Source organism: Ochlerotatus camptorhynchus, unplaced genomic scaffold (assembly GCF_037179485.1).
Source record: "Ochlerotatus camptorhynchus isolate MF236.1 unplaced genomic scaffold, CSIRO-AGI_Acam_v1.1 ptg000431l, whole genome shotgun sequence".
Taxonomy (NCBI): domain Eukaryota; kingdom Metazoa; phylum Arthropoda; class Insecta; order Diptera; family Culicidae; genus Ochlerotatus; species Ochlerotatus camptorhynchus.
Genome location: NW_027040917.1, coordinates 212,918 through 239,794, shown reverse-complemented (window position 1 = coordinate 239,794; position 26,877 = coordinate 212,918). Strand labels below are relative to the sequence as shown.

Sequence of the window (26,877 nt, the reverse complement as noted above, 5' to 3'; positions counted from 1 at the left end):
ACAATCCAAACCCAGTCTAATTCCCTCCAAAGTGACTCAATCCGTCAACTTCATGTGAAAAGCAACCATCTAAAAAGCGCACCCACTGACTTCATATAAGTTATAGAGAGCTTGGACTCGCTCGAAGGTGGTCTGATTGACGTACGGCTCAGCTAGATGGGATCATCATCGTCTTTCTTACCATACATGTGTGATGGGAAAACTACCGGCCGGAAGCTCTATCGGATGAAAAAAAAGGATGAATGCAAAGCCAGAGGTGAAATTAATTTTTTGAACTTTTCTTTTCTGTGCCGCAAATCTGGAGACTTTGCCTCTCAATTCTTTGCCAAAGTGGCAGTTTGATTCCGGATTTAACCAAGAGCAAAAAGAACTTTATCCATGGGAAGATTGGGCGTCACTTTTCGTGGCAGGAAAACATAGTTTCCTTAGGAGAGCATATTGTCAACTGATGGTAAAATGTTAAGCTGGGAGGGTTTCATATTTCATGCTTAGGAAATCCTTTTGTATGGAGCTGTGAAGAGAAAAACGAGAAATGTGCAAAAATGGGTGTGTATATTTCTATCTCAATGCTTGTAAAGTACATTCAACTTCAGTTATCACATTCTCAGTTTAAAGCTATTCATAATTTACTAAAAATAAGTAAGTGCACTTGTTTTCATTTTGTCACAACGGTGTTCCTTGTACTGTTTCATTTTTATTGGAATGTACTGCCAACTGCGTCCAAATATGCTTATTCTCTAAGTGTTAATGTTCACTGAAATACCTTACAGTTTGTGCCGTTTGCTATTTCTGCATTTTCGCTGGCCAAAACCTCCTTGCTGCAGCATAAAAATACGTAGAAAACTGTACAAAAAATGTCTCTTATCTAATGTGATTGGCAAGATTTTAGCATTCAACGGTACGGTGCAATCAACCACCTCGCAGCTTTCTCTGCAACGACCAGAATCCTACTACTTTGATAGCAATAAACTGCACGACCAGCATAACGACATTGAAGATATAGTTCTGGGGTGTCATACCGAGATCTTTTAAAACTGTCGACGCCTTCCTGTTGGATGATGAAAATAATTCCAGTTAGTAACTGTCTTCATCCTAACCGAAGCAGTAAAATACTCACACGTAGTGACAGTACAGCTCTTCCTCCGGACATACCATGTTGGTCCGGCCGTTATCGTATATGGCGAGAACCAACGCTTCCAGGCTGTACCTCAAGGTTGACAGATAGCTAAATGCCTTCATCAGTTCGGACATGTGATTAAACATAATGAGAAAACCGCAAAACACCAGCATGTAGCAAGTCGTGATAGCCCCAATGAAGGTACCATTCTGTGGGCAAAATAGATATGAGAACATACACAAACACGTTAAAATATTTAAGCAACTGGTTGGTTGGTTGGGTGGGTGGTTGGTAGGTGAATGATTGGGTTGGTTGCACTTGCACCACATTATGCTGCTTACAATTTGATTAAGGAACGTTCCCAGGAATACGCCGTAACCATCGGCAACGATAGTGGTCAGTATCAGTGCCGCTAGGAACATCATGTACCGATCGCACTCGAGTGGCTGCGAAGTTAGGCTGAACACTATCGTACTGTATACTATCGAGAAGAAAATCTACAATGGTCGATTCGTATCTTGAGCATTATTTAATAACCAATTAGCCAGATCTCATCGGATTTTACCTGAACCGGTAGTGAAGTTAACATCGTTGCGACGAAATATGTCCGAATTTTGTACCAATTGTTGAACGATTCCTTCTTCAGAATCTTGATCTCCGACGGAACTGTGGGAACAGCGTGACAATGCAATATCGATTATTATCTGAGTAAAATTAATCAATTCTATATTGCTTACATTTCAGCACTCCGGGCATCAGCGTCGTGTACCAGAGGTAGAGTATGTGCACCAAAAAGGATGCGATATTGGAAACGCTTTTCGTACCATTGACACCTGAATCACCAAACATCAACCCTACGACGACGGCGCATACGACGTGGAAAAATAGTTTCAGGTGAGTTACGGTCTATAAAGAAAGAGAGAAATGATTAACCAAAAAAACCTTTAGGATTTTTTATCCAATTTCCGTCCTACTAAGTACAACCCCCGCTTAACCTCTCTTTTTTGAACGGGTTTCAACTAATAATGGAATATTTCTGTCAAAGATGGCTTATAAATTTAATCACCTTTCCATACGTACCGTTCGATTTGATAAAGAGCCACAAATTGCTGAGATATTGTTTAAAATCTAATACTACTTCTTGATTCTAAATTCGTTCTACGAGTTTCAATTCCGTCCTAAAGCATTAAAACGCCATCAGATTTTCTTCGTCCTTAGGATAAACGTAGAAAAAGGGAATTCGCTAGGAGCGCTTCTTTTGTTTTGAGAACAATGAGTGTAAATGTTCATACAATGCGTTCTAATAGGATTTATGTTGTAGATAATGAACTAACGCATCGGAACAAACCATGTATTGATTTGTTCATGGTGAAATTATTTAAAATTATTGACCTTTTCTGATCAATAGAACGGAAATGGGTGATTACGACGAAATAGTGCTCTACTCTATCTAAAATCGGTACGGAATTTTCGGAATTGACGCACCCCTTGGAGAAAGAAAATGAATTCACTTTGATCGCACAATCGCAAATCACGCAAACGCACCAGTATTGGCCATGTTCCTATTTTGACCACCTTTTGACGATATTTCACGTTCTTTTTACAATTTTGATATGCTAAGTTGCGCTCCGTTGGTGATGTGTGATGTGTTGTGATGTCAATGGAACACACAATCAGTGTAAGGATTACCAATGTCTGCAGATACTTTACCGGTTGTAAAGTTCTGTCTGATGGTTAGTTGCAGCAGGGTGAATCAGCTTTCTTGAAGACCTTTGGAAGACAAAACGACCAGATGACCATCACGTGACAAGGGGCTGGCAAATCTACGAACCCTCGTCCAGTCAAAAAATCATTTGATTCCCTTAGGCTACCTTAGGCAATCCATTGCTCTGTCCAGACCGTTTGTACCAAACAGTGAAAGACGAGTCAATCACCCCTATTCTGTATTTCGTTTCGAACGAAATTCTCATACAAAAAAATATTTTTTTTTTGTATGAGAATTTCGTTTGAAACGAAATACAGAATAGGGGTGAATGAAAGAGCCAACAAAAACATTCAGTCACTCACGAACAGGCGACTCACACCGCTTGCCTTCGCTCACACAGCATGTAATTGAGGCATTTTTCCATGCACGCTCAGTCATTCAAAACAAGGATTGGGTACCGAAGAATACACGTGGTGACTGAGCTACTGACTGAGTGCTCGGCTGTCAGTGACTCGTTTACCTCTCAATAATTCAGACTCTCACAAGCAGCGTTGCCAGTATTCCAGATTTATCTGGATTTTCCAGATTTTTAGTCGTCTTGCCAGATACACAGATAGACCACGTATATTTCCAGATTTTGTACACGGAGAACAAATTCGTCAAGTTTAGAAAACAATCGTAATAGCTACTTTAACATGGAAAAATATTGTTGTTGAAAGAAACCTATAGTTACTCCAACATTAATTTGACCGTCAACTCAATCATATCTACCTAATAGATTCAACTGTTCATCTTATACTCAATTCAACTATATCTTTGATCAATTATACCAACCGTCAAATGTAATTTATTTATATAATTTGGTTTCAACTGATCATCATAAATCCACATACTGTTAACTTGTGATGCGTAGAGCAGGCGATAAGATAGCTGGCTCTCACGCAGATGAACACGGTTGAAATCTAAGTTGAATGTTCTTGTCCACTTTTTTTTTATGATTTTGCAGTTGTGTGTTTGAGATCGATAAAGAAGCAAAACAAGCTTCCTTAATATGTCGATAATGAAGAGCAGTTCGTTTAATAAACATTGTAAAATTTTCCTATCCTAACAACAAGGTTGCACAGACTCATTTCAGCTAAAATAATGTTTTTCGGAATAATAAAACCAAAAGATAGTTTGATGGCATGTTTTACTTGTAACTTACAAGAAGAGGTTACAAAGTATGCGTTGGAAACATAAAACCTGTAAATTTTGCTTTCTATGAGTCACAATCAGCGATTTGCTGATCGCTGAGTGAGTGAGTGAGTGAGTGAGTGAGTTTGTGAAAAATCGCTGATTGTGACTCTCATGAAGTGAAATAAACAGGTTTAATATGTCAAACACATTCTTTGCAACCTCTTCTTGTATCCTACCAATTCAAAATATGATCATGGCATCTAATTATTTCATAATTTAGAAAAACATTGCTTTAGCTGAAGTGAGTCTTTGCAACCTTGCCTAACAATAGTTTTATTGAATCAACTAAAGTATAGTTGTATTTTGAAGTTTGACGTTTGTTCATCTACTGAAAAATATAGTTGAGCAAACCGAGGAGCCAACTATGGTCTATAGTTATTGCCCTCTATATATGTATAGTCAAATCAACTATAGTTTCGGGTTATCTCTAAAACAATTGAACAATATAGTTATTTTGACAGGAAAAATAATTGCGTCTGCTATAATTTGTTCTCCGTGTAAATATGTTCCAGATTGTCCCAGTTTTTTCTAAACATGTTGCTTTAAAAATATCACTGCAATTGATTTACCCTCTAATAAAAAAAATAAAAATTCAAACTTGCCACTTTTATTATTAAAGGCCATCAACGTTGGACATGATTGGAATTTTAAGGTAATTTTTTAAATAGTTCGTAGTAAAGTGTGAGGCGAATTCCTTGTGAAATCAAAAAGAGAACTTCAAGCTAATTCTGAGCAGAGTTCCATCCATCTTTTTGGGCTTCATGGTCGTGCGGCGTCACCTGTCGTTTAGGCGTATTGTGAGTGCCACAAAGTTAGGGTTCGATTCTCGCTCCAGCCGGTGCAAATTATAGCAACCTGAAAATTTCCCTACTTGTCTACTGGTGTGGTTTGTTGTCCCTTGTCTAGTGTTAAATATTCAGTCTGTGGTGCCTCTGGTTGAAGACGGTGTCAATTGTCTTGTCAACACTGATGGCAATTGCATGGATATTTTGTGAATATATGAATAACAATCCGGAAGAGAAATCATAGAAAATAGTTATGATGGAACTTAAGTAGTATGCTGATACGAATCGTTAGAATAATTTCAATGGAACTCTGTCCAATGTTTCTATGGGGATTCGTTCTAATAAAATTTTAAGACATTTTAGTGGAATTATGCACAATTTATAGGAGACTTTCAAGGGCATTTTGGCAAAGTACTTGAGTAGTTAGGAAATACTGAAGGGGAATTTCAAAATAATTCTGATCTTACCTACAAAGCAGTTCAAAGGGAATCATCGGATAGGTATGAGAAGAGTATGACGGTCATTTTGAAGAGTGCACTTAGGAAATTATTAAGAATATTTTAAAAATTTCATAGGGAAAACTAGACACAAAATTATGCCAATTCTTGAGAATTATTACCAGTTTAAGGGAATTGTAGAATTGGAGAGTAATGTATAAGAGATTACAAGAAGTAATACTTTTAACTCTTAAAATGTTACTGGAAAATTTTGGATATTATCAAGATTATTTAAGGGGAATCCAGAAAAAATGAATTCTAGGATCATTCAAATGGAACTAAAAAAAGGTGAAGATATCCTGTGAAGAGTTCCAAGTAAATTCAGACTAACCCAGGAAAAATATAAATTCCGGAATTATAATCATTTCAAGATCGTGAGACTTCAAAAATTACTCTATCAGAATTTCATTTTAGTATTTCCTTGATTTGTTTTCCGTCGATCTTGTTTTCCGTGCTGAGCACCAATGCTACCGACGCCAGGAAGGCAGCTCCCTCACCTGGACCCTACCTATCGACCCATCAACTCATGAACCGGGGACCAACGGCTTTACTTCCCATCCGAAGGAAGGCGTGATCAGAGATGTTATGCCTCAGAACATCCCGACGGCGCCGACTGGGATTGAACCCAGGCCTGCTGGGGTGAGAGGCAATCACGCTTACCACTACACCACCGGCGCCGCTGATTTCATTTTAGTAATATAATAAAATTATTCGTCATGGTCATGCGAATAGTAGAGTTATCCGTAGTTTAGGTAAACTTTGTGAGAGTACCACGATGTTGGGCTGGTGGGAAGTGGGAATCAACACTTCAGCCAGGTGAATTTTGCTTCAAAATAAAATTGCCTACTGGTATATTGAGTGTTATGTGTTGCATGACGTCAAGAATTAAATTGTAAATCTGAACAACCTCAGGGTAATATTAGATTTATTTAGGACTAATTAAATCTTTATATTCTGGTACTGCATCAAATAGTAAGGACTACATCGACAATTCGTAAAAAAATCATCTCATCAATTTGCTTAATTCTTAGCTTTTCATTCTTTTTAAAAAGTTACAGTTCAAAAAACAATTCTAAACATATTTTCTGCAGTATTTTACCAACATTTAATTCAAATTTTGAACTGCTGCGTAATGGATATTTAAACTTTTTGGGTACACTGTGTCAATATTTTTCTACTTTTGGAAGATTTAGCAATGCTCACAAGTAATTTGCTTTATATAAATCATTTTAACATGTAATTCATAACCATTCTGGTACTTCAAATAAATACCAAATCATCATACTGACCGATTTTTAAGAGAGATTGGCACATCACTTTGATTTCAATAGCATTATGTTAAAAACAGAATTTTTTTGAAGCATTCCAGATTTTTACAGATTTTTATTTTAACTGGTTCAGATTTTTCTGAAAATGACCTGGCAACGCTGCTCACAAGGCAGTGAATTATGAGGCAGATGGCAGTTCATATTCATATGAAAATGATTAATTGAACCTGACTGTTCTGCGTACTAGTTAAGAGGTTCGACAAATTTAAAAGATTAATCCAATAAGCTTTTGTAAAAAGAAATTCGAATATTATCTAATTATAAACAGGGACACAATCCAGTGTTCACTCAGCTGTCGACAAAAGCAGACCACTATGGATGTGTGCTACGCGATCGTCTGTTTTCTCGGCAGCAACCATTGTGTGGTCCTCCTCATTGTTCTTCATCAGCAGTTCTTTGGGTCGATGCGTCGTCGACTTTGGAAAGCAACCGTTTCGTGATGAGTGTGTGAGTGCTGACCACGTTTTGCGTCCATTGATGCAATGGACGCGCTCTGACCCTCGTTGGCGTACAACAATTTGCCATACAATGAAACCACTGGAAGCGGCTCCAGTTCTGATGGAGGAGGCTTTTTGGATATCGGAAGATAAAGTGTTTATTGTGTTGTACCTTTTGACTATAGTTTTAAGATGTATTGTATAGTGACCACGAATCCTCGGCTCGGTAAAGTTAATTCGGTTGAGCCTTATCAAATAAATTAATAAACAAAAAAAAAGGGATTCAATCATAAAAGTTTGCAGTTCATTCCTATCGATTAGAATTGAAGTTAAATTTGGGAATTTAATCTTGAAAGTTAGTTAGTCCGAGGTATCGAAATAAATAATTCTGGATAAAATGTTCTATAATTTTCTTGTTTTCATCAAACATTAGAATCTGGGGATTCAAAATCCGCTAGATTTCTTAAAAATCTGCAGGAAATAAAACTATATTATAACCTGATTTTTTTATGATTTTTTTTTATGACTGTGATTCCTGATTTTAAGAAGTTTTAGAATCTTAATTTGATAGTAATCCTTATCTCAAAGAATTTTTCTCTCGAAAAATGATGTATTTTATTTTGAAGTAAGGGAGATTCAAAGCTGGTCCATGAGCTCAATACTTCTGGTTATTTGATATTTTTCAACATTTTAAAAATGGTCGAATATTTTTTTTTTCTATTCAGGAGTTTTTTATAATAACTTGAATGTAAAATAATAAATAATAATTCAAATTCTCAATTATTTTTTTTATTTCTCATGTACTAGAATGTTTATGAAATTATTGTCTTAGAATTATGATAATTGATCAAATAACGCGATTTTTTAAGAGTAGTTCATAAACTCGTATTTTAAACATTTGTCCTTAATGTGCCCATTGCCTTATTTTAAAGTGTCAGAAATTATGAAAATTATAAATTAAAAGTCATTGAATTTAATTAAGGCACCTATTTTTGAGATTTAATTGACGATTACATATAGAAAACCTAAAAACAAGCTAGTTACTAAATTCATGGAATTATTTAACTCTGAGAATTATATAATAACTGAATTTTCTTAAGTTTGGATCCTTCAAATACTAAAATTATTAAATTATTATTAATTAATAATAATTTATTAATGTAGTAATAATGAAGAAGTTTTCGGAGATTGTTTTCATGTTTTTAGGGATGATCGCGATAAATTGTTATCCAACAAAAAATGTGGTGGTGGTGTATTAATAGCAGCTACTGTAGAGTATGAATCAGAGCAAATTTCAACTTACAAATGTAGGGAGTTCGACCATGTTTGGGTTATATTTTGTATTGGAGATTGTATTCGCAGATAACATTATTTGGATTTGAGTCTGAAACAAATGTTCATATATACGGAGATTTAAATCATTTAAGGGCAATTGTATTGTGGATGATGAACATTAATCCTTTTTGATACCGATTGTAGGGGAAAATGAAACGCTTCAAACTCTGTTCGACAAGTGTGCAGCAACTGGGCTAAACCAAGTTAATCACATCAAAAATGAAAATAACTCTTATATAGATTTGCCATTTATCTGTAAGCCAATTAAAATTTTTATTTTAATCAGGTTTGCAAAAAAAAATCGAACTGGTTACAGTTACAGATATAAATTCCCTCTAGAGTTTACAGTTGCTTCACAGCGATAAAAATGTGGAAAATCTCAGGCATCCATCTTTTAGTTCGCCTTTTTGTCCACCTAAACGAATGACAATCAAGAGTTGATGAACAATCAAAAAAGCATCCTATTCCACTAGCAACCCCGCAATCTGATGCTATCATACGAGGGGCACGCACTAGTCTTTCAATACTACACAGCCTGCTGACCAAATATTTAAAATCTTGCCATTACTGCATTAAATACTTTAAATACACTCTTAATTTCAATAAATACTCTAATTACTCACAAATTTTCCTATTTAAATTGTTTTCAACAAATTAAAATTATTTGTTATTACATAAATTATCGTTAATCATTGGTTAATTACTTTCAATACCGCATAAAGTATTTAAATTCAAATTATTACTGTCTTCAAAGTATTTAAATTATTATGATGCCTTAGTTCCGGTGATGGCTTCGTATCATTCCAGGACAACATTTGAATAGTGGCACGAAGCTAGATCCAGCCAGAAGATCGTAGGGCCCTCGTGTTGCTTCAACAGAGGAATCAGACGCTTCTGTAGACACTCCTTGAGATAGATCTTCCCGTTTACAGTCCCGGTAGTCACGAACGGCGCGCGTAGTTTGTCCCATGAGCAGATTGCTTACCAACTCATGTATTTCTTGGCAAACTTTGGATGTTTCTGCTTCCTACTCCGGAACATCAAACTTATACTGGGCGGTGAAGAACAGTAGCCCCGGAAGCGGCCGGAAGTTCGCCTTGACGTAAGTCTCAACATCCATGATGAGACAATGAGACTTCGTCAGCATCTGGGTGTACAGTTTATGGGCCCGTGACTTTCCCACCGTATTTTTATTCACGATTTGGAGCCTTCTGCAATTTGTACGTATGCAGTCCCTCCCGGTCATTGACTTTCTGAAAGAATGACTTGGACAGATTCATCTTTTTGGTCACATCCCTGACCAATGCATTGGGATTCCGCATAAATGCTTTCACGACACGCTTGTGATCCTGATCACTATTAGAACATCCAGTCTGACCACATTTCTCCTTCCATTCGAAGCTCAGAGTTTTGCAGTAACGTTTAATGACACGACTCACCGTTGACTGCACGATTTCGAGTTGTTTTTCGATGTCCCGATGAGAGAGTTGAGGATTTTGCAGGTGTTTGCACCAAGTCAATTCGCGATTATCGGGTGATGCCATTTTTTCCAACATTAAAAAAACTGACAGCAATAAAAAAAATATATACAATACACTCTAAATTACTTCTACCCAAATTTTCAAGAGAAAATACCTAATGGTTAATTTTCTACTGCGCTTTTTCCGTGATGCAATTTGATGTGGGACAGCCTTTATTAAATTAAATATTAAAAATCCATCATCACCATCGTGGCAAACAAAATAGTTTTTGCTTTGCTACAATAATTATGATAGCTATCCAAACAAAATAATCCGTTACAGATAACTTTGCCAAGATACATAATTTGTCGATTCATAGAAACAATCACTTGATAACTGATCAAAAGATAATTTTAACGTGGAAAATGTAGTGTCTTTTAAATTCTGTAAGTCTTGCTGAACGTTTGATATGTCTAGGCATCGAATTGCGAACATTTATTCCTTTAAAATATAATGAATTTTGTGATGCATAAGTCAAGAAATGTAGTGTTCTTATATCAATCGCGATTCTAGTATTATATCTATAAAAATCACTTCCTCTTTTAATTCGATCACACAAAATCGAGGCAACAAACCGTTAACTACTTTATCCTGCAATCCTGTAATCTCAATATTTGTGTTGCATTGGCCAGAAATAAAATGGAAGTGCAAAAGTCTAGATGAGGAGAGATGAGTGATTTTTTTTTTCCTTCGGTTTGTTTTTTTCCGTCGATCTTGTTTTCCGTGCTGAGCACCAATGCTACCGACGTGCCAGGAAGGCAGCTCCCAAACCTGAACCCTACCTATTGACCCATCAACTCATGAACCGGGGACCAACGGCTTTACTTCCCATCCGAAGGAAGGCGTGATCAGAGATGTTATGCCTCAGAACATCCGGCGGCGCCGACTGGGATTAAACCCAGGCCTGCTGGGGTGAGAGGCTTACCACTAGATGATTGATTTGTATAGCTATATTTTACTACCAACAGTTAAATCGTTTTTCAGTCAACATAGAATTCCATATTTCTTGGCAATAATCACGCCAAGATATTTAATCTGCCAAACGCGAGCAATAGCCGCATCATCATTGATTTAAGGTTTCTTATATTCAACTTCAATGGCTTATACTTCAACCATCTACTTAGAGAATTTAAATCTTCATTCAAGTGTGAAACGGCATCATCTAAATCCTTAGCTGCAATGAATAACACAGTATCATCTGCAAAATGATTAATGTCGCAATATCGTACCACCACTGTCGCAAATCATTCATATACATAATTAATAAAAAGGGGCTCTAATACACTTCCCTGAGGCATCCCAAGGTTATTCCCCATGGAACTGCAAATAGAATCATTAAAAACAGTCCTTTGAGTTCTACCACACAAATAGCTTTCAAACCATTCTTATGCAGTTTTCAGAATTTCAAAGCGCTTGATTGATTGATCTTAACAATATGAGCCTAGAAATTGTATCAATAGCTCGTTTTAGATCCAAAAAAACAGCAACAATCGAATCTTTACACTCCAAGTTGTTTCTCCACTTCGCTAATACCAAATTCAACGCGGTTTCACAAGAATGACCTTCCCGATATCCCGATTGTTCTTATATCAACAAACTATTACTATTTAAATACTCCAACAGCTGGCCTTTCACAACAAGTTCTAAAATTGTTGATGGGACGAAACTCTTCGGCTTTAATCGTTCCGACAACTTTTTGAATAGGAACCACTAAGGATTCCTTCCAAATTTGTGGCACATGTCCATTCTGCAATGATTTATTTATAAGGTTCAGCAAGATGTGGCCAATGACATGAAAGCAATCTTGAATAACTCTAGCTTTAACATTATCTACTCCAGCCGATTTTCCTAATGAAAAACAAAGCACTCTAAGTTCATCTAGTGTAATTGGGTGAAAACCTTCAAATCTGCAACTACTATTAACTGGCTGTTTTATTTCGTCAGGTTCATCGACCAATTCAATAGATTGATTAATCAATGAAACACTGTATACGAAATAATCATTAAACTTAGATGCAATTACTTGTTCTGACTGTTCAAATGTAGAACTTTGAGTGATATAGGGATTCCGTTAAGAGGTTCGACAAATTTAAAGGATTGTTCTAATGTGCCATTAAATGTTATGGACCGCGGTTTACAACTACTAGGTTTAAATAAAGATTTCAAAATTTTCCATAACTCTTTGCTGTTGTTTTGATGCTGATCAATCTTCCTTTGAACATATCACAACGAGCTTTCTTTATCAATTGTGAATACTTTTTTTTTTTTTTTCTTTGGTTTGTTTTCCGTCGATCTTGTTTTCCGTGCTGAGCACCAATGCTACCGACGCCAGGAAGGCAGCTCCCACACCTGGACCCTACCTATCGACCCATCAACTCATGAACCGGGGACCAACGGCTTTACTTCCCTTCCGAAGGAAGACGTGATCAGAGATGTTATGCCTCAGAACATCCCGGCGGCGCCGACTGGGATTGAACCCAGGCCTGCTGGGGTGAGAGGTAATCACGCTTACCACTACACCACCGGCACCGCTAATTGTGAATACTTATTATGCGCGATTGTGTACCTAGTCCAATGATTGTCATTATTTGATCTACAAAACGTTTTGTACCATTTTTCCCTTTTCCGTTTAAGACACAAAAGTTCCAAATTGTACCAGCTGTTCGAGTTTTTCAAAGAAACAAACTTTTGCTCAACTAATTGATTGGTACACGTTTTCAAAACGTTAGTAATAACAGCTGTGGATTCATCTAAATTACCGGCCGCGATTGGAAAATCGACGCTTCTATCAACAAGATTCGAAAAACTTGTTTTGAATATTTCCTCCAGCACTTCAATTTTACTAATTCATCGTTGTTATTGATATAATCTAATACATTAATCACTAAGGTCTCATGATCGGCTATTTTCAAAGCAGAATCCGTAACTGAACAAATAGAATCAACATTGGAGTAAACATGATCAATTAAAGTTCTACTGGAAATATGCGCATACTTATTTACCGTTTGCCTTAAATTGAAAAACTCAGCTTAACGCTTCAAATTATTCGAATTATGCTTGTCACGCCAATTAATATTAAAATCACCAGCAAATATATTTAATTTACTATAATCAAGGAATGTCTCCAGCCAGTTCTCTAAAACTTCAACAAAACGCTGGTCACTAGAACTGGGAGAATGATACAAAACACCATAATTACCCATCATGCCACGTACAACTGTAATGCCCAAGAACCACTTGCCATCAATAGCAGTGCCGGTGGTGTAGTGGTAAGCGTGATTACCTCTCACCCCAGCAGGCCTGGGTTCAATCCCAGTCGGCGCCGCCGGGATGTTCTGAGGCATAACATCTCTGATCACGCCTTCCTTCGGATGGGAAGTAAAGCCGTTGGTCCCCGGTTCATGAGTTGATGTGATGGGTCGATAGGTAGGGTCCAGGTGTGGGAGCTGTCTCCCTGGCGTCGGTAGCATTGGTGCTCAGCACGGAAAACAAGATCGACGGAAAACAAACCAAGAAAAAAAAAAAAAAAACTTGCCATCAATAACTTCGTTGGTACGAAGGTTGAATTGAACTGATTCTTTGACATAAATAGCAACACCACCAGTATGTTTAGAATGTGATAAACAAGCAGCAACAGTTTATCCCGGAATACTATACTGATCAAAAGCTTCAAACTAATAGTGGACGTTTTTCCTCAACAATCTGACGTAATGCTACGTAGTTTGTTGACCACCCCGCAATATTCAAATACAAAAAAAAATCGAATTGATTCACATTCCTGGAGCATGGCTGCTATTTATTGAAACGCAAGCTGTTTTTTTCTGATCAAAAGTCTTTTATAAACTATACAGTCTGAACTAAATGTGGCATGGTTGACATCCAAGTTCATTTTCCGTTCAGATGACAGATGACAGATGAACAGATAAAATTAGGAGTTGATGGATTTTCCTATGTTTCGAGGGGTGCATCGATAAGCTTGGGACTGAAGATAGTACCAGCAACAATCAATACGAAACTAACGATTTTAAATTGGCTCACCACTTTAGTAGCCTATTGGTCCCAAGCAAACGATTAACGTACCCTATTCTAGTTGAAATTCTATTACTACACTATGTTTGTTTTGATTCGCTATGAAAGTTTGACAGATAACATCAGGGGTGTGTGGATTCATGCAGAACATGCAGGGGTGAGTGAAATAGCTTGGGACTGCTTGGGACCGTTGTTCTGGTACTGAGTGAGCTAAAAATAATAATGATTTTCTTCGGGACCCAGTGGTCTTAGAGTTACCTCTATGGTACCAGAGCTGAGCCAAAAAGATGAGCATGTTTCTTCGGGACCTTCTGGTCTTAGAGTTAACTCTATGCTAATATGACTGATGATTTTTACATATCTGAGTTCCCAACTCCGCTTAGGAAAAATCAAATATTCTACACGGCATTTGAATGCTCTTTATTCATACATGAATAAAAAAGGCAATGTTGGATCATAATTTGTCCGAACCAGGTATTTTTAAGAAGATCGGATTATGAAGAAATCCAAATAACATCTTGCAGATATTTTTAATAATACCTAGCAATAAGAAATTCTTGCAGATTTTTTTCTGTAGAACTCGAATGGTTCATCATTTCAACTAGTATTTATTGGATATTTACTTATTATGCCATGTTGACAAGTCTGTGGATTCCAAAATGGTGGCGTACAACGAGTTTTGGCATCTACACGTCGTCCTCGATCCAAAATTTCCCACATTTTAGGGTATGTGATAGTATTTCTAAAAAATATGCAGATGGCATCAAATGTTGACATCTACACGTCGTCCTCGATCTGAAAATACCCAAATTGTTTTATTTTAATTTTTAAAACCGATGGCGGCCATCTTGGATTCCAAAATGGTGTCCAACATCGATTTTCGACGTCTTCATTTCGTCCTCGTTTCGGAAATACCCATATTGCAGCGTATTTGACAGTTTTTTTTTTAAACGAGAACAGAGAACATCGAATTTTGATATCGACAAGTTGCCCTCGTCCCGAAAATAACCATATATATATTGGGTAATTGGCAGTTTTTTTTATAACCAATGGCCGCTATCTTGGATTTTTAAATGGGGCTCAACATCAACACGTCATTCCCGATCCGGAAACACGGTATATTACAGCTTTTGTTTAGAAAACCGGTGGCCACCATCTTGGATTTCAAAATGCCAGTGAACATCGAATTTTGACATCTACACGTCGTTCTCGTTCCAAAAATACCCATATTTTATGGTATTTGAGAGTATTGTATTTAAAAATCGATGACCGCCATCTTAGATTCTAAAATTGCGTTCAACATCAATTTTTGACCACAACTTGTCGTCCGCGTTCGGAAAATGCCCATATTGTAGGATATTTGACAGTATTCCTAAGATAGATGGCCGCCATCTTGGATTCCACAGCAACTTTTTACATGGCCAGGATCAAGGGATATTTTTTTATTTTGATGTAAATTCCATATATTATAGCCCCATAAGTAAAAGGAAATTAGTGACGTAGCTCAAAATTAAACCTGAATCGAATGTCACAGGCTTGTTGGTCTACCCCAGTACAACAACTTTGTCTAAGACAGCTTTATATATTGAAACAAATGAGACAACCGACCACCAATAGAGCTTTATGACGTTTAATCGGCGCACACTACTGCACCATTTAAAGTGCACGAGTGCGAGCAAGAGGGAAACAGATTAGTGGGAAAACAAACCGTCCATTCAGACTGTATTTATTTTTAAATAAATACATATGTGTTAATACATACACCCTTTTGAAAAAAATGTCTTGAGTCAAAATGTTGTCTTTTGGCTGTATTTTGACTGAGAAATCGTGTTATGCCAGATTTGTCTTTAAATGAAATTTACGCTCTACAAAATGCGACTGATTTAAAGTTGACGATAATAGAACAGTAGGTTAACACATTTGAAGATAGGTTGCCGAAGAGAAGGAGGCTGCCAAACTGTCACACTCACCTGAGAAGTTTAAGGTTCAATTTACTTTGCTGCTTTTTGGAAAATTTCAAAAGCAGTTTTTTCCGACGCATTATTTCAGATTGAAAAAAGCTTGCACTATTCGATTCCTTTTGATATTTTACACAAAATGACTCGAGCTTTTTGCAATCTAAAATAATGCGTCGAAAAAAGCTGCTTTTGAATTTTTTAAAAATGCATCAAAGTAAATTGAACCTTAAAGCGTTGTAAAACCTAAAGCCCTACAGTAAAAGTATGGACGTCTGTCAAAAGTTGTTCCAATCGAACCGTCAAAATGCACCGCTTTGCTCGATTGGAACAGCTTTTTTTCAGTTTTGTGGTGACAGTCGTCCATACTTTTACTGTAGGGCTTTAGTAAAACCGCTCTCGAACAGTGTTGGGCAATTCTTTCGATTGGAATGAAGCAGCAGATAAATGAAACGAAATAAACACGTCATATGTGTGCGTGACGCTGAGAAAATGCTCAGAAAAGTGCAGACGCTGCTTAAATTGACGAGAATACGTAAATTCCCCTATTTCAAATGGGAAAACATTCATTTTGCCCGGGGGTGCACTTTACCCCATGTTCCCCTAAGTCCCTTTAGCATTGACGCGCAAACACCCAGTTGTAGGTATGTGTTTACACTTCTGTGCTTTGTGTGGTTCTCTATCCTAGTATGGGAGGCGACTTCACCTGGATCCTACAAATAAATCCCCTCGACGGTTCTACTTCCCTTCCGGAGAAGGACGTGGCCAGAATCAATTCGCCTCAGAAAATCCTACTCCCAGCAGTCACACTTACCACTCAACTACCAGCGCCAGCAACCCACTTATATGTTCCAATATGGACTAACCCTTGAATCACCATTCAAGCTAACGAACGACAACATTTAATTATATTCACCCATCCGAAATCACAGGAAAATCACGGTACGATACGACACGGAAAGATTCAGCATGCCTTTAGGTACATACCCAATCGCGGTACAGCTGGATGTTGCATCTCCTCATCAGAATCAACAGTTTGGTGAATTCGGATGGCCTTCGGAGCGGTGACTGGTTCTGCTGTTGTTTTTCGGTGCTGCTGCACACGTCATCGGTCGCGTCGTGATAGACCGTGGCACCGGCATTGTGATTTTTGTCATACGTCAGATAATGGGGCAGCGTGACCGTTCCGATGCAGGAGTCCGGCTTCCGCCAGTGGCAATCGATGGCCGCTTTCGAGAGGACGTTAATGAAATTGCCATACTCTTTGTTCGCCACCTCGAGCACTGTTGTCCATCCATCGGTCGACGTCGTCGTGTTGTTGATTGGTGCAGGGGGTGGCATGAAACGAAATGCAAAATAGATGTGCTCCATTTGATTAGTCCTACTTGGACCAGATGTGTGAGGAAGGAGATCGTTCGTTTTTGGCAATGACATTCCGTTCGCGGTTTTGGGATGTTTTGGGATTTGATGGCAAACGCAAAAAAAACATGATAACAATGATACTGGTTTTCAGGTGGTTCGAAGGCATTTGTCGACGTTATGTTTGCCGAAATGATTCCTAAATTGTATCAACAGAGGTGTTTATTAGCTAAACAATTGGAGAAATGTCATGCGGAGAAATTCATCCTGCCAAGTTATCATTTTTCGATACGGCAGAAAAATGACCTTCATACTTACGGTAATCTGCGGCGTTGTGGTACTGGGGGCACTGCAATCCAACGGAGCTCAAATATGGAACCGTGTTCAGCGCCGAACCCTGATAGACGCAGTGTCCTTCGGCCAGCACGTACACATGATCGAACATCTCGAACACGGTGGCAGATGGTTGATGGATGGTGCAAACTATTGTCCGGCCTTCCCGGGCCAGCCCCTGCAGCAGTTTGATGGTGTAGAGCGACGAGGAACTATCCAGGCCACTGCACGAGCGGGATGAAAATGCGCGTCAGATCGTCAGAAGCGAAATCCCACAGCGCCGTGATGTGACCGAAGGGAAATGCGAAGGTGACAATCCAAACCGCGGGTCATGAAATGGGCCGGAAATAAAGGTATTGATATTTAGTTTTGCTTATGAAGATGTTCTGTTGACGTAAATACAGATATGTTCAAGGAATATTTGGGTGATTTTCAGCACATATTAAGGTTGCCATACATACACACTAAGTAAAATTCTAAAGTAAATTTAGGTGCTCCCAATTTTGACATATATTTAAGTCATAACAGACGCGAAATATAGCTTAATCAAACGTACTTTTCGTCGTGAAACGAACTTTTCCATCCCGGAGCACTTAATATTACATGACATGTTTGTTTACGTCTCATTTTTTATGCCAAAGATGGATTCCGTCACGTGTCAAATTAGTTATTTCTAAGTGCGTATAATGAAAAAATTCAAGAAATCGACATCGATGGTATAAATTTGCATGAAAAATCACAACAATAAAGTTTTAAAAAATGTATGTTAAGGCTCAAGACATTGGCACTCAATTTGTATTCTTCTTATTTTTAAATACTCATTACGAACAGTGGAATTTCGCGGCAAATTTCACGGTCGATAAATGTGAAAAACTTGATTTTGCGGTGCAATGATATTTGAACTCACAAACATCTTAATAATGATACGTTTTCTTCATTTAAACAACCATTTGCCAAGGAAGACAACAACTCAACCGAAATCACATGATTTGTCAAATTTGGGTGTCTTAAATGATGAATGATTTTTAAGCTGCAATAATTATGTGACCTAATACCAGTCACATAAAACAAATAAGTCATCAACATTACTTTGGCGTCAAGGGCCAAAACTTGTCTGGATTTTCTACACACTTAGAAGTACCTAATTTAACACGTGACGGAATAGGTTTTTTGACATAAAGGATGAAACGTAAACAAACATGTCATGTAAAATTAAGTGCTTCGAGACTGAAAAGTTCGTTGCTCGATGAAAAGTACGTTTGATTAAGCTATATTTCGCGTCTGTTATGACTCAACTTTATGTCAAAATTGACGCTCGTATATGTCAGTCTCAGAGCACCTAAATTTACATGATTTTTTCTAAGTGTGTAGTTAAGATGCATGAAAGAAGAAAGTAAAAAACAAACTGATTTTAAGGTAGTCCGGACAAAAATCCATTTATATCTCGCTAGAATTGTGACGTGAAACTGAGTGTCTTCAGCGAATTTTGCCGAGGTCATACACATATTATTTTGTGATTTGAACAAGTGTAATACTCCCATAATAAAAATACATATGGATATTTCAGAAGATGCAGAGTAATATTTCAAGAGAGTTCTTCGAGGACACTTAAACACTAAAACATCGAGAAAAGGGTTTTGACCGTCTTTTTTAGAATGGTCCCACTGTGCTGCGTCGGCGATTTTATGTTTTTTTTTCAATGTAACGCACACATATACTTTGTTTGTTTGTACACATTAATCGGCTTCCTGATTCTCTATATATAGAATTATCTAAAAAAAAACCTTTTTTTTTCTTTGCGACTATTAGTTTGATCTATTGTAGTATATCCCGTATCCTTAGTTCAGTGCATGTCGTATTACTTCATCACTATTGAGAAATGATGAAGTAATCGGTTTTTATACAGATGTCATTCTTGCCTTCATCGCAAACTATAGATTCGAATTGTAAGGTCCCGCTTTTTATACCCTTCGAATAGTGAGAGCACCATCCAAGGGCGCGCCCGTTTGTCAGTCAACATTTACACACGTTAAACAGCGTATTACGTATTTTATCTCCAGTCCGCATCGTGCTCTCTTGCCGTGCGGATCTATTTGCTTTTTGCTGAAGAAAGTGTTACTACTACCTAAAGCTACAACAAATTGAAACAGCACTTTTCAGTGCTTAACCTGTAAAATTTCTACCTTGTTCTACTCTTATTCCCCTTCGATCCTTGTTTGAACCCTAACCGAGGTAATCCTTCTTGGATATCGATTTGGAAAATTTCTCTTCGATGCTGCAGATTCTTATAGTAATTTGCTTAAAATTCGATTTGGATAAAAATTTACTGCCGCCATGGTGCCTAACCACAAAAGAAAAGAGCAAACTCTTGATCCCCCTTCTGATGAAATTAATTTGAGTAATCAATTTGATTTGCTCACTGATGATGAGAATGATCCATCATCCAAGAAAAATTCTAGCAAACTTTCCCGGCTTAATGCCAAGAATGAAAAGATTCCCCTTATTGTGATAACCACTTCCGATTTCCATGCTCTTCGCAATTTCGTGAAAGTTAAGTTTTCAATACAAATTGGACATCGGGGTGAATACCGTGTATTGGCTGAAACCTTGGACGTTCCAAATGTATTCTTAAGAATCTTACTGAGAAGCAGCACATTTTTTTTTACTTACGACACCAAAACTGAACGTGTGTTCAAAGTTGTCATGAAAGGACTGCACAGTGGTGATGCCCTGGATCAAATCAACGATGAACTGACAAAATTACTTGGAGTTGTGCCACTCCAAGCAATAAAAATAAAAATGAAATCCCTTCCTGGCAATTCGCGCAACGGGATTTCTTATGATTTTTATTTAGTTCACTTCAAGTCTAGTGAACTAAACAACCTTCAGGCCATGGGAAAAGCTAGCATTACGCTCCATGTCCGAGTGAAGTAGGAAAACTTCAGGAAGACTGAAGAAAATTTCCCAAAACCTCAGCCAGTACCATAAGTGCCAGGGATGGGGTCACGGAACTAAAAATTGCTACATGCCAGCTAAATGCATGCATTGTGATGATTTCTCTCACGCAAAGGACGACTGTCTTGTGAAGGAAGATCCTAAAAAATTAAATGTTCAATTGTGGTGAAAACGACAAATCCAATTTTTGGGAATGTAAGATTCGCAAAGCGATCCTACAATCTCGTTCTAAGCGACAGGTAGGAAACTCTACACGTTCCCGAAAAGGTACAAATTGCAAAGCAATTCCAATGGTAATATTCTGTTTGATGATTGTTCTGCAGGTTATTGCACTATTCAATATCCAAACAGTTCAACATGCTTTTCTTCAGCAAGAAATCCCTCAACTATTGATTTGTCCTCCAACTCATGAACCGGGGACCAACGGCTTTACTTCCCATCCGAAGGAAGGCGTGATCAGAGATGTTATGCCTCAGAACATCCCGGCGGCGCCGACTGGGATTGAACCCAATCCAATAGGGGAAATGCAGGTAATGTCAGCCTAAGTGTCCCTAATTTGGGCCCACACATAAATTCAGCAACAATCCAGTATTAACGTCTCAATTACGCGTTTATCTAGATAAAATTGATAAATAGCAGATTTTTTGCGCTGCGCCCCAATCTTAGATCCACAGGCCAACTTTAGAAACATTTCCCCTATAACTTCGATCAAAACATTCCTTTGCAAACCAAAAATGAAATTAACTATGCTCTTGAATATCTGACTACTTCTATAGTTGAAGCAAGCCTCAGTACCAAAATGCGAGGTTAAATTCGATTCAATTATAATAGACTACGATCTTCAGCTCTTGATCCGTCTTAAAAATGTCCGTAGGAGACAATATCAAAGAACACGCGATCCTGCCATGAAAGTAATCTGGCGGGATTTGCAAAAACAAATTAAAAAGCGATTATCTGCCCTGAGGAACAAAACTTTTGAAAATAATGTTTCTAAATTAGACCCAAGTTCCAAACCCTTTTGGAAACTCATTTTTTTTCCTTTATTATAGAGATTTTTAGCCATAGGCTAGTTCATCTCTTCTTTTGGAAACTCACAAAAAATTTGAAAAAAAAACCCCAAAAGCCAATTCTAGCGCTAAAAGAAGATGGTTAAATTTTGATCACAAATTTGTAAAAAGCTCAGAAACTTGCTAAGCAATTCGAGAGTTCCAACAATTTCAGTTTGGGTCTTACTAGTCCTATTGAGAATCAGGTTGCTCGGTATTATCTAAATATTTTCTCTCGGGAAAATATTTTTGATGATTCCTGGGGGACTCATTTGGACGAAGTAAGGTCTTTAACTAAAAAGTTTCAAAATATGAAAGCTCCAGGTGATGATGAAATTTTCTATATCCTCATCAAAAAAAAACTCCCAGGGAGTACCTTGTTTTTCTTGGTACAATTATTTAACAGATGTTTCCATTTGGCATACTTTCCTGATAAATGGAAAAATGCAAAAGTTGTTCCAATTTTGAAGCCGGATGAAAATCCAACTGAAGCTTCTAGTTATCGTCCAAAAAGTTTGCTTTCTTCACTAAGTAAATTTTTTTGAAAAGATAATTTTATATATAATGATGCTTCACATCAATACGAACACGATTTTTGCAGATGAGCAGTTTGGATTTCGCCATGGGCATTCAACTACTCATCAACTCTTAAGAGTTACCAATTTAATTCGTTAAACAAATCTGAAGGCCACTCAACTGGAGTTGCTCTTCTAGACATAGACAAATCATTCGACCGTGTTTGGCATGAAGGTTTGATTGCTAAATTGAAAAAAGTTTAATTTTGCACCTTACATTATGAAATTAGTTCAAAATTATTTAACTGACAGAACTCTGCAGGTAAATTCAAAATTCCAAATCTAATCGACTACCTACCTTAGAGCAGGAGTTCCTCAGGGTAGCATTCTTGGGCCTATATTGTATAACATTTTCACTTCGGACCTCCCTGATTTGCCTCAGGGTTGCCACAAATCTTTGTTCGCTGATGACACAGGCATTTCCGCTAAAGGAAGAAGTCTTCGTGTTTTTTGCAGCAGACTGCAGAAAAGTTTAGATATTTTCTCTTCTTATTTACAAAAATGGAAGATTCCTACCAATGCTTCCAAAACTCAACTTATAATATTTCCACATAAGCCTAGAGCTTCGTTTTTGAAACCTAGTAGTAGTAGCCACTATGAACGGTTCCAATTTCCTGTTTAAACCAAGTAGATTAGTATAGTATATATTCAAGTTTATTTATTTTATTGTCATTATCCGTGACCAAGCCCCCCACCCCCGTGTCATCCAGTGACGCTACGCCACTGCCTGGGGGTACCCGGAATATATCCGGGTGTAGTCTATTTGGTGAGGCAACCAATCACCTTATCATCGTATTTTAATGTGATTTAATGGGTTTTAATTCAATTCATATTCAAGCAACTTCCCCGGGGTACCCGGAACATGTCCTAGTGTGTCCAATGTGGTCTGGAACACTTAACACGACTTGCATTGATCTTATTTTTGAATTCTGTAGTAATTTGATGTGTCGCATGATGGTTTTAATACGTTTTCCGTTAAATCCAGCGTGAAGGCCCATATTCACCGGATCTTATTCCGGCCATATCTCCGGAACCGGTTCACCGATTCCAAAACCGTTCAATAGGACCCCAAGACCTATCATTTGGCGCCGAGTTTGTCCAAATCGGTTGAGCGGTTGCTGAGAAACGTGAGCGCATTCATTTCGTTACATACACATACACATACACACATACACACATACACACACACACACACACACACACACACACACACACACACACGTACACACACACACACACACATAGACATGTTCCGATCTCGTCGAGCTGAGTCGAATGGTATATGATGGTTTTGAACGTTGTCCATTAAATCCAACGTGAAGGTCCATATTCACCGGATCTTATTCCGGCCATATCTCCGGAACCGGTTCACCAATTCCAAAACCGTTCAATAGCGTTCAATGGGACCCCAAGACCTATCATTTAGCGCCGAGTTTGTCCAAATCGGTTGAGCGGTTGCTGAGAAACGTGAGCGCATTCATTTCGTTACATACACACACACATACACACATACACACACACACACACACACACAGACATGTTCCGATCTCGTCGAGCTGAGTCGAATGGTATATGACACTCGGCCCTTCGGGCCTCGGATCGATAGTCGGTTTTTCAAGTGATATCTATACCCTTCTTTGTAAGAAGGGTAAAAATATATAAAATCTTTGTATCCTCTTATAAACAGAAAATCCAAACTTTGCCTGACGAATAAACTTCTAATATTTAAACATGTTTTTAGACCGGCCATGCTTTACGCTGGGGCCTCCCTTAGCTCAGCCGGTAAAGGCGCAGCTACAAAGCAAGACCATGCTGGAGGTGGCTGGGTTCGATTCCCGGTCCGGTCTAGGAATTTTTCGGGTTGGAAAATTTCTCGACTTCCCTGGGCATAGAAGTATGATTGGACTTGCCACACAATTATACCAATGCAAAAATGGTACAGGCATCGAAAGCTCTCAATTAATAACTGTGGAAGTGCATCTAGAACACTAAGTTGAGAGCACGCAATAAGCTAGTATGCGATATGCAATAAGCTTGAAGTGCGAAGAAGAAGAAGAAGAAGAAGAAGAAGAAGAATGCTTTACGCTGTGCCAACATGGTCAAGTTGTTGCACTACCAGGAAAAAAGCACTTCAAAGGATTCAGAACAAAGTTCTGAAGATGATTTTAAAGTTGCCTCGCTGGTACAGTACTACTGAGGTACATAGAATTTCGAATGTTGAGACTTTAGAACAAATGTCCAACAAAATAATTAATAATTTCAAGCAAAAACCGTTGCAATCCTCAATTGAAACGATTAATTCCCTTTATACTTAGATAAGATTTAGTTTTAAGTTTTATGAATTCAATTGTTATACTGACATGGAGGTTTAAAAAAAAACCTGTTTAAAATGCTGAATTTCCAAGGTAGGAACAATGTAAAAACACTTAGATGTATACATAACAATTAAGGCTGAAGCATCTAGGTTAAAATGAAATGTAATTTATTTTGAATTTGGAACAAATAAAGAGTTAAAAAAAAATATATTTCAAATAGTCGTAATAGGGGAAATGACGGCTTCGGCATGACAGACTATTTTCGGCAACCCAAATTGAAACACTATTTTCACTGGACTTTCTTACGAAAACACTTCGCTGAATGCATCCAAACGATTCTTATGCTTTCAGCTTCAATTTGACTATATTTTTACCACTGAGAAAAAGCAATCTAGCAGGGTTTTCTTGAAATGAAACACACGCACTACAACTAGCTGGTTTCGAGTTGCCGATAATAGAACAGCAGATTTACATGCAGTTCAAATGGAACGGTTGCCGAAGAAAAACTGGTTGCCGACAATACTCGCTCTCACTAGAGAAGATTGGAGCTTTGTAAAAGCGTTTCAAAACAGTTTTTGACAATTCTTTTGACTGAAATTGTTAGAGCAGCTGGCAGCAAAAGATTGTAAACAAACCAATACTGCATATGTGTGCGTTCCATAGAGAAAAAGTCTATAGAAAGAAGGTAGCTGCTTAGGTTGCCGAGAATACGTAAATTCCCCTAGTTAATCGCTAATTGTAACACTCTGGAAGCGAAATTTACAGATTGTATGTGTCAAACAAAAACTTTACCTCCTCCAATTGTATCTTACGTATTCAAATTATTATTATAATATCTCATAGTTTCATAATTTCAAAAAGTAGTATTTTAGCTGCAATGAGTATGTTTAGGTCTGCTTGTGACCAAACTTTAATTTTTTTTTTAAGGTTGCTATCATAATACTCGATGAATGTTGAAAACCATGCGTGAATCTCAAACAATTTATATCAAGAAATAAGAAATTTTGAATCAGTATATAATAAGAATCGTCATAAGCAATAAGAAAACAACATTGAATTTTTGATGACTTTATCGGAAATACATTTAATGAGTGTCTTTTCAATCAGGCGAAAAACAAGAAAATTGGTTTATTTGTTCATGTAGGGTAAATGGTTCTAATGTTGGCCTTTGGATCTCAAATTGGGCCCATAACTAAAAATCTGCTGTTTATCAATTTTATCTATGTGAATACGTCATTGGGACGCGACGTACTAATGGATATTTTGGTCACTATTGAAAATTTAGTCGATTGCTGAATTTATATATGGGCTCATATTAGGGGAATTAAGGCCGACATTAGATCCATTTCCCCTATTTGGAAAATATGCAAACATATTAAAAAAATACTCCATAATACCATAATACAAATGTAATACCCTAATAGTAATAGTACACAGAGAAAATTCAATCATTATTTTCTTATTATACCCCGTTTTACGGTACCCAAGTAAGAAGAATAAAAAAAATCACAATGTTGACTAAGAGGAGTAAAATTGCACGATCTTCGACAATTCCGCAATGATGGTTTGTAATTTTACATGACTTGAAAAAAAAAGTAGCGTGTAAATTTATGAACGCGCGTAAAATAAGGGTGCGATAATTGTGTGTGCGCTAGATTTAGTGTAAATTTACATTTTTTTTTTCAAACTGCACAGAAAAAAAATTCTGAATTATAACTTTTGCGTAAAATCTCTATTCGATTAATTTTGAGCTATACCAGGTATAAACAGCTAAATCGTTTACAGGCTAGTATAAAATATTGCAAATTTTTGCGATATTGCGCTTAAATTTACACGAAATATCGCCTAAATTTATGCCAAATCTAGCGTTAATTTTATGTGCGCTATATCTCGCAGAAATTTACATGAATTTTTCAAACGGTGTGTGTGCATAAACTTAGGGTCATCATAGCCTAGTCAGTAAAGGCACGGTATTACCAAGCCGGAGGCGGCGGGTACGATTCCCGGTCCGGTCGTGGGAATCTTTCGGGTTGGAAATTTTCTCGACTTCCCTGGGCATAGAGTATCATTGTGCTTGCCACACAATGTAAAAATTCATGCATTGGTATTGGAAGTGCATTTAGAACACTAAGTTGAGAGCACGCAATAAGCTAATATGCGCTAAGCAATAAGCTCGAAATGCGAACAAGAAGAAGATGAAGTGTGTATAAACTAGTTATCTACAGAAAATCAGCTCAATTGGTTGAAGTACAGTCGAGAAATAGAGGTGGTTTAACGGTACCATCCACCGCATTAATGGAAGCATTACCAGGAGCGTAGCCAGAGAGGGGCAGGGGGGTCGACTGGAACC

At 37.6% G+C, this 26,877-nt stretch overlaps 1 protein-coding gene across 1 annotated transcript in view; it reads right to left on the bottom strand.

The window, feature by feature from the left end:
• Window positions 1-535: 535 nt before the first annotated feature.
• Window positions 536-26,877, bottom strand: part of LOC135711311 (ATP-binding cassette sub-family G member 1) — a 213,352-nt gene continuing 187,010 nt past the window's right edge. Inside the window, exons 6-12 of the mRNA XM_065234102.1 lie at window positions 17,622-17,860; window positions 16,932-17,227; window positions 1,855-2,023; window positions 1,683-1,783; window positions 1,459-1,614; window positions 1,118-1,326; window positions 536-1,048 (exon numbers count right to left, since the gene is read on the bottom strand). Of these exons, the coding sequence (XP_065090174.1) occupies window positions 910-1,048; window positions 1,118-1,326; window positions 1,459-1,614; window positions 1,683-1,783; window positions 1,855-2,023; window positions 16,932-17,227; window positions 17,622-17,860 (1,309 nt within the window). The 3' untranslated portion in view covers window positions 536-909. The remainder of the gene's footprint in view (window positions 1,049-1,117; window positions 1,327-1,458; window positions 1,615-1,682; window positions 1,784-1,854; window positions 2,024-16,931; window positions 17,228-17,621; window positions 17,861-26,877) is intronic.